The 12,406-nt window shown below is 32.6% G+C and overlaps 2 protein-coding genes across 3 annotated transcripts in view; one reads left to right on the top strand and one right to left on the bottom strand.

Annotated features, from left to right (window-relative positions):
• The first annotated feature begins 272 nt into the window (after window positions 1-272).
• On the top strand, window positions 273-10,999 carry LOC106155809 (peptidyl-prolyl cis-trans isomerase FKBP8). Its single transcript, XM_013530814.2, has 12 exons — window positions 273-331; window positions 2,439-2,876; window positions 6,075-6,184; window positions 6,455-6,602; window positions 7,145-7,232; window positions 7,428-7,538; window positions 7,916-7,990; window positions 8,188-8,305; window positions 8,547-8,636; window positions 8,873-8,950; window positions 9,261-9,386; window positions 9,658-10,999. Exons 2-12 carry the CDS (start codon window positions 2,513-2,515, stop codon window positions 9,748-9,750), a joined length of 1,401 nt encoding a protein of 466 aa, XP_013386268.2. The 5' UTR covers window positions 273-331; window positions 2,439-2,512; the 3' UTR covers window positions 9,751-10,999.
• Window positions 10,723-12,406, bottom strand: part of LOC106155816 (cilia- and flagella-associated protein 43) — a 17,558-nt gene continuing 15,874 nt past the window's right edge. For both annotated transcript variants that reach the window (XM_013530828.2, XM_013530835.2), the window contains 4 exons: window positions 12,270-12,360; window positions 11,981-12,061; window positions 11,657-11,810; window positions 10,723-11,333 (listed from right to left, as the gene is read on the bottom strand). In XM_013530828.2, the coding sequence (XP_013386282.1) occupies window positions 11,164-11,333; window positions 11,657-11,810; window positions 11,981-12,061; window positions 12,270-12,360 (496 nt within the window). In that variant the 3' untranslated portion in view covers window positions 10,723-11,163. The remainder of the gene's footprint in view (window positions 11,334-11,656; window positions 11,811-11,980; window positions 12,062-12,269; window positions 12,361-12,406) is intronic.

Raw genomic sequence — 12,406 nt, 5'->3', positions numbered from 1 at the left:
CTGCAATTCAAAATTACATCTTTTAAGCAAAACTACCCATTCCCATAGCTGCTGTGCTTTATGATTGTGGCGAGCATTTGCTCACCCAACACAATGCCCCACCAGGGGATCATCGTTTTTCTTTGATGAAACATACATACAACAAAAATGTTTTCAAACAACATTTGTAAATTGCAAATTACACTAGTTAATTAATTTAATTCAAAGACATCAATAAAACACTTATTAAGTAAAATGTTAAAACGTTGAAATAAAACACGACATCTCCCTCTCCCGTCTGAAACAGTACCGATTTATGGCAACAGACAAGAAGCGAAACTTCAGGCGATAGGTAAGAACGAAAGGGTAGATTTATCACATAAATCTGATTTTATCTGGCAGTTATTCATAATATTAACACAAATTACCGAAGCTCTCTTTGCTCACTAGATATCTATTCAAGTGATACAATTATCAATGACGCCAGGCGGATTCTACTTAACTTACGAGTAAATCACGGACTACTACTGAGTACAGTAGTAGCACGAAAATTCATGCGTTAGCACACTTATTGCCGATTTTAATATGTACTGGTTGTGCTAACGCATGAAAGCAACGGCCCCAAAAAGTGGGAAATGAGGACCAGTTGCCGAACCAGCCGCAGTGTAGCAGCTCTCAAAATTTAATTTTACATCTCATCTCCTCAACACGCACATTACTGTGAGGCCAACCAGTTTTCCCATCGACGGAGCTGTCACATTGCTCAGTGACCACGACACTGCGTTGACGACGGTATTACACATCATGACAGATTATCTCTTAAGCAGCACATTAATAAGTCCAAAGCCAGTGTAACGTGTACGGTCTGTACTGCATGAACCATCTGTCCTGACAGATTGTACACGCAGCAGACACGTGTATGAACCATTCCGTGAATTATCCGTTGTTATTCACATGTGCATTGATATGGCTTGTTCGTTTCCTACCTCATTATATATTTACTTTAATTAGGATATTTCTAGGTAAAATTCATGTGTTCATACAGAATTTTTAATTGATAATTTTGATAGAGAATCAGCGTCAAATTACAGTTCGACGCATAGATGAACCTACTGTACCGTGGACGGGTCGTCGTTCAGCTATTGGCCTACTACATGTATTATTGTATTGATTTTTCTTGGCTATTGTGTTGATATGGTCACTGCTGAGAGATATCACAGTAGAGGTGAACAACTATAAGATATGAATATTTCTATAGATTATGTTTGAATTTGCAGTATGTTCTCATCGGTGTACAGTAAGTTTATTTAAGTTGATAGAGATGGACTGTACGCGCCTGAAGTCTCTCAGATTTGCCTGCGCTTTGTGCGCATGAGCAGAATGGATGGATCTCACTCCGAATGATTCATGCCACACTGGCCTTGAGGGAAAATGAAAGGAGAGGGTTGTTCTTTTTTTTTTTAAACCATGAGTTCTAGTACATGTAGTTTTACACAAATAGCCTCAGCATAACTTAGTACACAATTTATTTCTGACTGTAAAGTTAAATATGATCTCTGATACATGTATTTACTGTTGTGCTAACGCATCAAAGATAAAGGCGATGGATTAGAAAACTGTAAAATGACAACCAGCTTGTGCATGCACAATGGTGTGGCAGCTCTAAAATCTTTATTTAACCTCTCATCTCCTGAACTTGCACACTACTGGAAGGCAAACTAGTTTTCCAATTGACAGAGTTGTGAGTGAGGTGGTGTGCCTAAATTGTGCAATACAGCATAATACACTAGAAAAAAATGAGTCCAGTTGCAATTAAACAAAGTAATTGGTCAATCCCAACAAAATGGGGTGATATAAAAGTGAAACATATTGCTAAGTAACTAATGTTGTTGATACAACTAAGTAAATCTGCACAATTTGTTTATCGTTAAGTTGTGGGCGAGTGGCCCTTCTTGGCCGGTATTATTGCCACAATTTAGGCACACCCGTGAGTAAGGTATGATTTATCTACGTGCATAACAGTGCTAGTAGTTATAATAGACCATACAATGGGAGTCAGGCCTACCCAACTACTAGAATGATCCCAGTTTCACCGGTAGATCAGACCACACTACCCATTTTCAAGGTGTGCGTCAATACACACTTCAAAGTATCAGACGCGACACCGCTCTTGCCTAGTACGCGATGTGATAGTGATGATTCTCAGCCGGGTTGGAAAGTATTGCATCACCACTCAAAATTTGTTCGGGGTATGATACTGTGAAATGCGTACTGACACATACCTTGAAAACAGGTAGTGTGGTCCGATCTACCGGTGAATTTTCGGTGACGAGTCTGGTAGTTGGGTAGGCCTGGGAGTGCTAACGTGAATTTTTGTATTAACTGTAAGTGGCATTATAAATTTGTGCTTTTATTTACATGTCCAGTGTATATGTAAACCCATTTGCTTTTCATTTAAGAAATGGAAGAAATAATGCATCTCATACAGTAAACAGCAGTAACAATTTGAAGCCGCAGACAACTGTAAACAATCATGTCCACATTAGAACCACAGACCCAGGAACTTTCCAGCAATAAAAAGCTCAAGGAAAACAACAGTGAAAAGCAAGATGCACCTGCTTCTGATGAATATGAATCAACAAAGAATAACTCTTCAACTAATGATGAAGTGGCAATAGAAGGAAATGAATATGAAAAGAGTGGGATTAATGAGGAAGTCCAGAGTTCCAGTATACCCATTTCCAAGAATATTAGCTCAAATGAAGATAATGAGGAGACTGTTAATAAGCCTGTTCTTAATGGTGGTTGTGGGGATGACGAAACATCACAGGTAGCCAAAGAAGAGGATTTAATGTATCCAAAGGAGGTGTCAGTCAAGCAAAATGGTGCTACAGAAGGTAAAGTTTTTCTCAGCAAATGCAAAATGTATCTACATATGACACAATAAATGTGATAATAAAGATACCATACATAATTTTATATGGGCATTTTTACAATCCTGGGCACTTTTCGGATTTTCCCACATATTGCTAATTAACAAATTACATACATATGATCAAAGAATTTTTTTATCACTATGTTAGAGAATGGTGTAAGTGAAGATAAACACTGAAAATAGAAACCAAATATCACCACCGAGTCCAAAGATATGCTAAAGCAAAGCCCGAAAAATGACCAAAAATTTTTCCCGTTTTAGTCATATGAAATAAAAAGCAATCTGAAATAAATTAAAACAGTGTTTGACATTGCATTTCTTTGGATTATAAAACACTCAGTAGTATGGTGGAAGCAAAAAAGTTTAAATATTAACAGGAGAGAGGTGTATCCTAGTAAAAAAAGTCTTTTAATGGCATGCTGGTATTTCCGTTAAACGAAATGTCCATTCCGAAACAAAAATAAATGACTTTCAGAAAATATATCATAAAACATACAGTATAATTTACCATCCTAATCATTATTTGGATGTATTGGTATTGTTTGCATCAAATAATGAAATCTGCGCAATGATTCTGGAGCTTGACATGGAGTGCAAAATAACCCTACCGTGTTTTTCCGTTAAATTTGTCCATTCCGAAACATTGGGTTTCTCTTACATAAAAAGAACATGTTGACACCTAGCCAGTAACAATATATATTTCTCTAAAGCCCAGGACATGTGATATTTATTTTTATATAAGAAAACCCCAGTGCACAGAAACCCATTTAACTGTGGTCTTTTTTGAGATGCTTGTTAAAAATTGTCCATTCCGAAACAAAGTACCTTTACATTGCCAATGTTATAAATAGAGAGAATTCTGTCTTTAATGCTGTATGTTTCACTTGACATAAGCAAATTACTGTTAGAGCATCATGCATATGACATGTAAATAATAGAAAAACATTTCTTCAGTGGCATCTTTTTAAATTTCTATATATATCCTCAACAAAAAAATTCATTTTTGCGAGTCAGGATCTTTTCTTTGGATCTACTAGAACTTCCATTGCATACTTTCCCAAAGTTCATGTATTTCAAAGTTAAATTAACAATTAATTGAAGAGATTATATCAGTATAAATAGAAATATAGGCAATTTGGATGCTTTGTATCGGAAAGGACATTTTTTAACACATTGTCTAAAACACTTGTTTACTCTTTGGTCTGCTCATCTATTTATTATTCATGAGGAAGAGGATGATGGGAAGCACATCAAATTTATGTAGAATATAATTTTGAATAATATAGCTTATCTTACTTTAAATACTGCTTACTTTTGATGTACAAAAAAGTATTCGAAAATAGTTATGAGGCTACACGTGTTAAAGTTGCAAAGGTCAGTTCACTGGCACGGTTTACAGAGGCGCTTGCAGGCAGACACAGGGTTATAATTAACTTCCTGTGATTATCTATAATATATACATACATCATGATATATATATATATACACCATTTAAGCAATTCGTTAATGTTAAATAAATGTCCATTCCGAAACACAGGACATGCCTAAAAGGACATATTTAAAAATGTAATTACTAAATTTAAACCTGACCTTGTCAAATAATATTTTATACAGCTATGAGCTGTAACAAAAGGAAGTAGAATAGGGTATAATGGAGTGTAGAAGACTCTATTTTATATCATGATCAAATACTAAGGGAGTAACATTTAAAAAAAGAATCAAAAACTATCCAAAATGACCAATTAATGTAATAAAAACAATTCAGTTTTAATCTAGTTTACTCATATTTTGTCTAATGATTGCTTCACCTGTACCTTGTAAACCAACATACTATGAGATCTTAAGGCAATTTCATAAATGTTAAACAAATGTCCATTCCGAAACAAGGACATGTCTAAAAGGACATATTTAAAAATGTAATTACTAAATTTAAACCTGACCTTGTGAAATAATATTTTATACAGCTATGCACTGTAACAAAAGAAACTGGAATAAGGTATAATGGCATAAAGAATACCTGGAATATATCTCAGAATCAATATTTAATAAAATAAAATTCCAGTAATGAATTACTAGTACAAAATAGACAAAACAAGCACAAAATGTAATAAAAAGACTTCAATTTTAGTTCAGCTTCCACCTATTCTGCCCAGTTATTCATAGACTTCACCTAAAACTTATAAAAACTCAAATACTACAATATATTAAAACAATATCATAAATGTTAAAAAAATGTCCTTTCCGAAACAGGGATGTTTCGGAAAGGACATTTATTTTAACATGACACTGCAATTAGCACACATGTCCGTGCAAAATAATATTTTACACAATCATGAAGCATAACATAAAGAACTAATGCAAGGTAAAGTGAAGTACAGAAGTCCTCAGAATATCTCAGAATCAAAAACTTCATGGAGTCACATTTAATACTGAAACAGGAAAATTACAAAATGTCATTGATTCGTCAAATTTTGGATATTTTCATCCATTTTTTTTGCAAATACATAAAAGAGCAATACTCTCTGAGTAAAACTAAGTGGTTTTTTGGAGATCAATACCTTAAATTACCATAAAAGTCACACACTTCAAGGTTTAGCTTATGAAAATTAAAAAAATGATTTTCAAAATTCAAATGATCATATCTTTATACATACACAAGGTTTTATCTCAGGATTGTCATTTCTTATACCCTTCAGGTCTATACTTTCAAGAAAAGTACACATTTCAACACAAAAATGACTTCTATTTTTGACCCTTGTTGGGAAAAAAAGGAGCCCAGGATTGTAAAAATGCCCATATTGGACCTGAATGGAATGTTTTCAGAGATACTTTTGGGAAAGATAAATGGGTGAGGGGTAGGAAAAATCACTGCTTTGTCTTGTCAGCTTTACTGATTATGTTTATGATTGATAATGATTTTCAAAAGAAAATGAGTCAAAAAGATATAAGTTATTCTGATTTAGTGAAATGATTGAATATCAAAGCATGAAATTATTGTTTTAGATTATTTTAATAATCTAATTATTAAAATAACGATGACGCACTGCATCCAGCATGCATTAATTCACTAGCTCACACCTTTGATTACCAGATAAATAATAGCTGATATCTATATTGTACAGTTTTTTATAATTGATATAATTATTGCAAATCATTAAAGATGGTGGTGGTGATGCCACTAAAACAGAAACAGAAGAAGAGGGTGAAGAAAGAAAAGAAGAACATGATGGATGGATGGATATACTTGGCAATGGATTGCTTAAGAAAAAGGTTTGCAATTACATACAAATACAATAATACAAAATAAAAATCATAACAGTTGCTGCAATTGATTTACTTATATTATTGTTGCTGAAGCTTATCAGTTAGACTTTAATGTTTTTGGTAAATGTCAGGTAGCATGAGTTAAAATAGTAAATCATATTGAGGTAGTAAGTAAACCGTCTTTATTTTTTATGTTTAAATAATGGAAGGAGTAAAAGCAGCAATATCAAATAACATTATTGTGTTATATTGAACATATATTTTATTACATTTTAGGTCCTGAAAAAAGGAGATGGTTTGTCTTCTCGCCCCCAGAGAGGTCAGAGGCCAGTCATCTCATTTAGTGCCCACACAGAGGATGGCACAGTGGTGGACTCAGAGACCCAGCTTATGATCACACTGGGAGACTGTGATGTTGTACAAGGTAGAGCCATTACTTATGTTGAAAATACAGTCAGGTTATTTGTTGTAGATGATACATTTATGATAAAAGTTACATTTATGTATAACCTCAGCCACTGTTATAATAACAGGCACATTACCAGTTATTTTTTTACCTACTTTTTTGAAGTCGATAAAGTGGCATGTATTTGATCTTTGATCTTTCATTTTTTTATTGAATCCTTAGTTGTTTTTAAAGAATATCTGAGAGGTAAAATGCAGTGTATATGATAGAAAAGTTTGTATTTTGATGGTAGTTATTTTTTTGACAAAAAAGTAATACCAGTTCCTTTGATTCTATGATGATTATAGATTTTACAACCAGCTGCCATTTTTTGTTACAACTATATTATACATGTTAGAAGTTTTATTTACTTGAGAACATAATATGTAGTTCGTGAAGCTTATGTGTATGTGCATGCATTTTGGGCACATATTGTGCATTTCTTTGTGCAAGTTATTTTTTTCTTGACAAAGTTTGAATGTTTGCTAATTTTTTGCTTTCCTTTAATGTGTATGTTTTAGCAATGGATTTGGCACTTTCTTTAATGGAAAGGGGAGAGGTGGCAGAAATAGTCACAGATGCCAGATTTGCATATGGTTCCATGGGAAGGTTGGTGTGGAATTCTATAAAATAGATACTTTTCTCCCTTTATCTTCAACTAATCTGTGATACAGGGAACCTTTGTCTGTCACAAATGTATTCTGTATGAGGGTTGATTAAGTGCATTCTGCATTTTGTTAGGATTTGGGGTTTGAGGGGAAATTATTTACAGTTTGATACCTATTTTTGTTTTTTATACTTCAGAGATCCAGACATTCCACCAAATGCACAATTAACCTATGAAGTAGAACTGGTTAGAATAGAAGAACCATTAGACTTTGAAAAATTGTCAATGTCAGAAAGATTAGAGCATGGGTAAGACTATGGTCCTCCTATCATTCTACAGTACCACTGATGAGACTTTTCCCATTTTTGTCGAAATTCTGACTTTTCAGGGTTATTTGGGTCATTCTTGTGAATAGTGTACCCTGGACCCCAAGCCATTTTTCCTACTTTTTCAGTGAGGACTGGTCTCATCCCTGTTCTACTGAGATTTGGATGTTATTGCATATTCGTGAAGAATTATTTGGTTATTGCCAAGATATTAAAAAGGAAGCAATTTTAATGCCTTATCAAGAACTAAATATTAAGGTAATATAATAAAAGGATGTATTTTGCACCTTTAATTGTTAGCCTTGTGTTTAAGATGATGCAGTAAATTTTGAAATTGCCTTTTGTGTATTTCTTTCCAGAGAGTTTAAGAAAGACAAAGGGAACTATTGGTACTCCAGACAAGATTATTCAAGTGCAATCAATGTTTATACAAAGTATGAAAATGTTTAAATTTCCATGGTAGAATGTTATGATTATGATAAAATTTTAATATAAGGGTGGATACTTTTCCAAAATTTGAAATTTAACAGCTTTTATCCACAAAATCATTCAGGATACATACATTTTTTGTATTATTGCATGTTGTCACATTTTTTATAATCCTTGAATACATTACAATGTTTCATGAAAGGGCGCTAAAGATATTAGACAACAGTCATAATGTTGGGGAAGGAGAGAATAGTATGAGACAGAAGATTCTGGACATGAGGTTGAAGGTGTATAATAACCTGGCTGCTTGCCAACTCAAGGTAAGAGTTTGTATATGACTAGTTTACTAACTTAATTTGTCCTTTGATTTGTCTTTTTTTATGTAAAAGATTATTCACTTGTTTACCAGTATGTACTGTTAGAAAATATTGTAAAGATTAATATAAAAGTGAAGTAATGGGTCTTCATTTTGATAAAATGTGCTGTGCTTTGTTTTTAGGCAAAAAATTTGCTTTATCTCAATGTGGGTAATGTTTGTCATTTTTGAACATTATTTTACAGGTTGAAGCCTATGATGCTGTTCTCAAGTCTTGTAATGCAGTGCTCAAACAGCAGCCAAACAATGTCAAGGCTCTGTTTAGAAAAGGCAAGGTAAACAGTTGCAGCACAGACAAAATAAAATATTTTGTGCAGTAAACTTTTGAATGTAGTGTTGCATAACATTTTCAACAGATAAATGATAAGCATTTGTAGAGGCAATTGATGATGTTGAATTGTTTCAGTTGTTGAAATAGAAGACCAAAACAATAATGCATATATAAAATCATTTATTTTATGGCCATTTTTTGGGAATTTGTTTGCAAAAGAGATAGTTGTTCTTTTTTAAGGCATTTGAAGGCAACCGCCAATTAGGTAATGCTATCACATCTTTGAGGAGGGCTTTACAGCTAGAACCCGAGTCAAAAGTGAGTAAATGATAGAAATATAAGGAGATACATGTATATAGAATTTCACCTTAATCTGCAAATCATCAGCAAATCATTTCTCAACAGTTGTTAGAAAAAGCTCTGCAGACTTAAGTGATTTGGTGTTGATAATATCGTATGTAAATAACACATCTTTAAACATTTCATTTTAACTTGTTTAAGGCAGTTTGTCATAATATTAAGTCGAGAGCGATGTAATGCACATGTCAGCTTTGTCTTAATTTTTTCTAAACCATAAATGTTACTTAGTAGCATTGCCATTATTACCTTGAATTTTTTTTGTCTTAAGCTTATTCACCAAGAGCTGAAAAAATTAGTCGAGAGGAAGAAAGCAGATGATAACAAAGAACAACAAATGTACCGAAAGATGTTTGGTCTGAAAGAGGATAGAAATGGAAAAAAGAAAGAGTCATGGGTAAAAAGCTCTTAACTTTGAATTTTTTATGATTAATGTTTTTTTTTTGTGTAATGAGCTTAATGTTTATGACACATGGTTACCAAAAATCCTAAAAAAAGTGTTTACTTTTCCATTAAATGCACACTTTAGCAAAATCATAGATGTGATCATAATTATAGTTGTGGTGTTCTTTATGTTTAAATTATAATTTAAGTAATATAATGGTTCAAAGTAGTATGAGTAAAACTGTATTATACTACCAAATAATCAATTATAATTGCATTTCTAGGTATCTAAAAATCTTTTGATAACTGGGGGAGCAGTCTTGGCAGCAGCAGTGACAGTTGGTATAGCAGTGGCAGTTAAATCACTTAATAACTAATAGATTTTGAAATGTCTAATACTTGATTTTGCTCTGATCAGATATTAGGACAAATCGACTTATTCTTAAACCTTCAAGTGCATGAACTGTCGGTCCTGATCTATGAAACATGTAAAATAATAAAAATTGGAAATTTGCTGTTTGAAACATAAATGCAATCAGTCTATTGCTCACTTAATAAGGAGTAAAGGATATTGTAATTGATTTACGTAAAATTACTGACACTGATAAAGGATATTCCTGATAAGCTTACTTATTTAAATATAATATTTGTATTTGACATTGAAAGCCAAATGCTATTCAAAATTGGACTACTTGCATGTGCATCTACATTTATATGACAAATTAAATAATTCTGTGCTCGATGAACAGTGTGAATACATGTAAAAACCAATTAGTTACTGAAAAGTATGGAGACCAAATGTAACTTATTCAGATATGATTGTTAACATAATTATGTGGTTTATGTTTAGGATCTTTTTATTGTCCAGTTTTGTGTAATAGCATGAGATTTGTACAGATTGTTAAAAAAACATACTTGTTTCTTTATATTATCTGAATATCACTTATAATGCAGTTGTTTAGTACAGTTATTAGTAAGTAGATGTATTTACTTTTTTTTTACATTTGGGTAAAATCATAGAAAAAACTGATTGCAATTTGAATTACTTTTCACTAAGCACAAGAACAGATGAAGCAGAAACAAAAAACTCAATATATTTGTTATTTGTTGTTCATGTGAAAAGGAATTTAAAGAATTTTATAATAAATTATTAAAAGATGTCTTTTATTATTTCAGTGATAGCAAAAACATTTTTAAAAGGGTTTTTCGTTGTTATGATTATTTTATTAAACATACTACACAATCTTCAGAATATTTACACAATATCACAGGAAAGGATTATATGCAAAAAGATTCAAGAATGTTACAAACAAATAATCCATTATGTAATATATATTTTTTTCTTAGAAGTTGCTGTGAGGCTCTTACACAGTTCACATTTGTTTTTTTCTTCAGTAATGTATGATGGAACATATTATAATATTGAACTGCAGTAATTACTCTTTGAAAGTAAGCCAAAATGTGCAATTTATTTGTGAATCTGACATACACCTAACTTTATTCTTTGCCCATACACAACATGGATAAGTGGCTGCAAACATTTATATGCACAGATTTTGGACGGAATATGTACACTTAAGTTGTTTTAGTAGCTAATAAAATGCAAGGCCAAGAAGGAAGCCTGTTTGCAGTGGTCACAAAAGTTTTTTTTTCTGTACTGTAAATAGTAATTCAATTAAGTCTACAGTGATAAAACTTGTCAAAATTCACCAAAACAGTATTTCTAGTAGTTTCAAGTTGTAGCTTCCCACAAGTCTTTTCACCATGAATAGCCCCTCACATTCAACCTATTAGTGCTCCACCTGCACCAGAGCAGGGAATGTTCTCATCCTGAGCCTCTCAACCTCAGCTCTGAGCACAGCCACCTCTTGAGCCTGAGCTTTGGCCAGGTCCACTAACTTACGACGCTGGACAATCTCCTGGTAGCGACGGTCACGCCCACCATCTCCTGTTTTGTCAGCTGAAAAGAAGAATTAAGTAAGGGCATTTATATTATCAGTTGCACTGGTCATGCATTACGGAATTTATTTTTATTAATGGCTAAATATATTGACAGCAACTGCTTGTTATTAAAGTCCAGAAAAAATAAAACAATATTTGCCTTAGATCAGGTAATGAAAATTATCTACAAAATCTTTAAACTCTTTTAGATCTTTTAACAATCTTTTAAATCTTTTAACAAGGTAATGTTTTGCTAATGATAAGATATTGGATGTAAAAAACATTTCATTATTTTCTACAAAAATGATACCTTTTAACCATATACAATATTTCTTAGCTTACCATTGACATCGTTAATGTGACTCCTCTCATTTACAGAGACATTCAATTCTTCCAAATCTCTTTCAAGTGATTTATTCTCCTCCTCTCTCTGTTGGATAGCTTTCTTCAGGTCTTTCACAATCTTTTTGTGCTCTTCCACATTTTTCTCATGATGCTGGAAAGAAGAGAATAGTAAGAGTAAAACTCTCACAGTTTTCTCACAGTTTTCATTGTTTCTATGCATTTGGGCACAATGAGTTAAGAACCTTTTACTTACTCAGTTTAGTTTTGTATTAACTTTATAGAAGCCAAACAGCAAAAAATATGTTTTTTATGATGGCTTACTTTTTTCTGCATCATGATTGTTTGTTCTAAAACAGCTGCCTCCTGTGCTCTCTTTGCTTCATGATCTTCTTCATTCAGGAACTAGAAAGCAAAACATTACAATTTTATTTTAAAATATTAAGCTTTTATAAGTACAAAACATTAATAGTTTAACTTGGGTTCAATAGATGATTTAAAAATCCATCTTTTTTTCTAGAAAAACAACAGTTTTGTGAAAACATTGTTTGATTTGATTTGCCACTCAAAAATAAAACTATTTTGTCACTAATAAAATGAGGCTCATGCATACCGACTGTATTTGTCTTGTAACTTTCATCATGTTAATGTCTCTCATTTTTCGTTGTAAATCTTCAATTTGCATGATGTTTTTCTTGTGTTCCCTGAAATGCAAAAAGCAAAATTCTACAGTTTTCTGTCACCAAACAT

Source organism: Lingula anatina, chromosome 1 (genome assembly GCF_051362555.1).
Source record: "Lingula anatina isolate TDL-2025a chromosome 1, LinAna3.0, whole genome shotgun sequence".
NCBI lineage: Eukaryota > Metazoa > Brachiopoda > Lingulata > Lingulida > Lingulidae > Lingula > Lingula anatina.
Note: the sequence above shows the minus strand (reverse complement) of the source record. Positions and strands in the feature narration are given on the sequence as shown.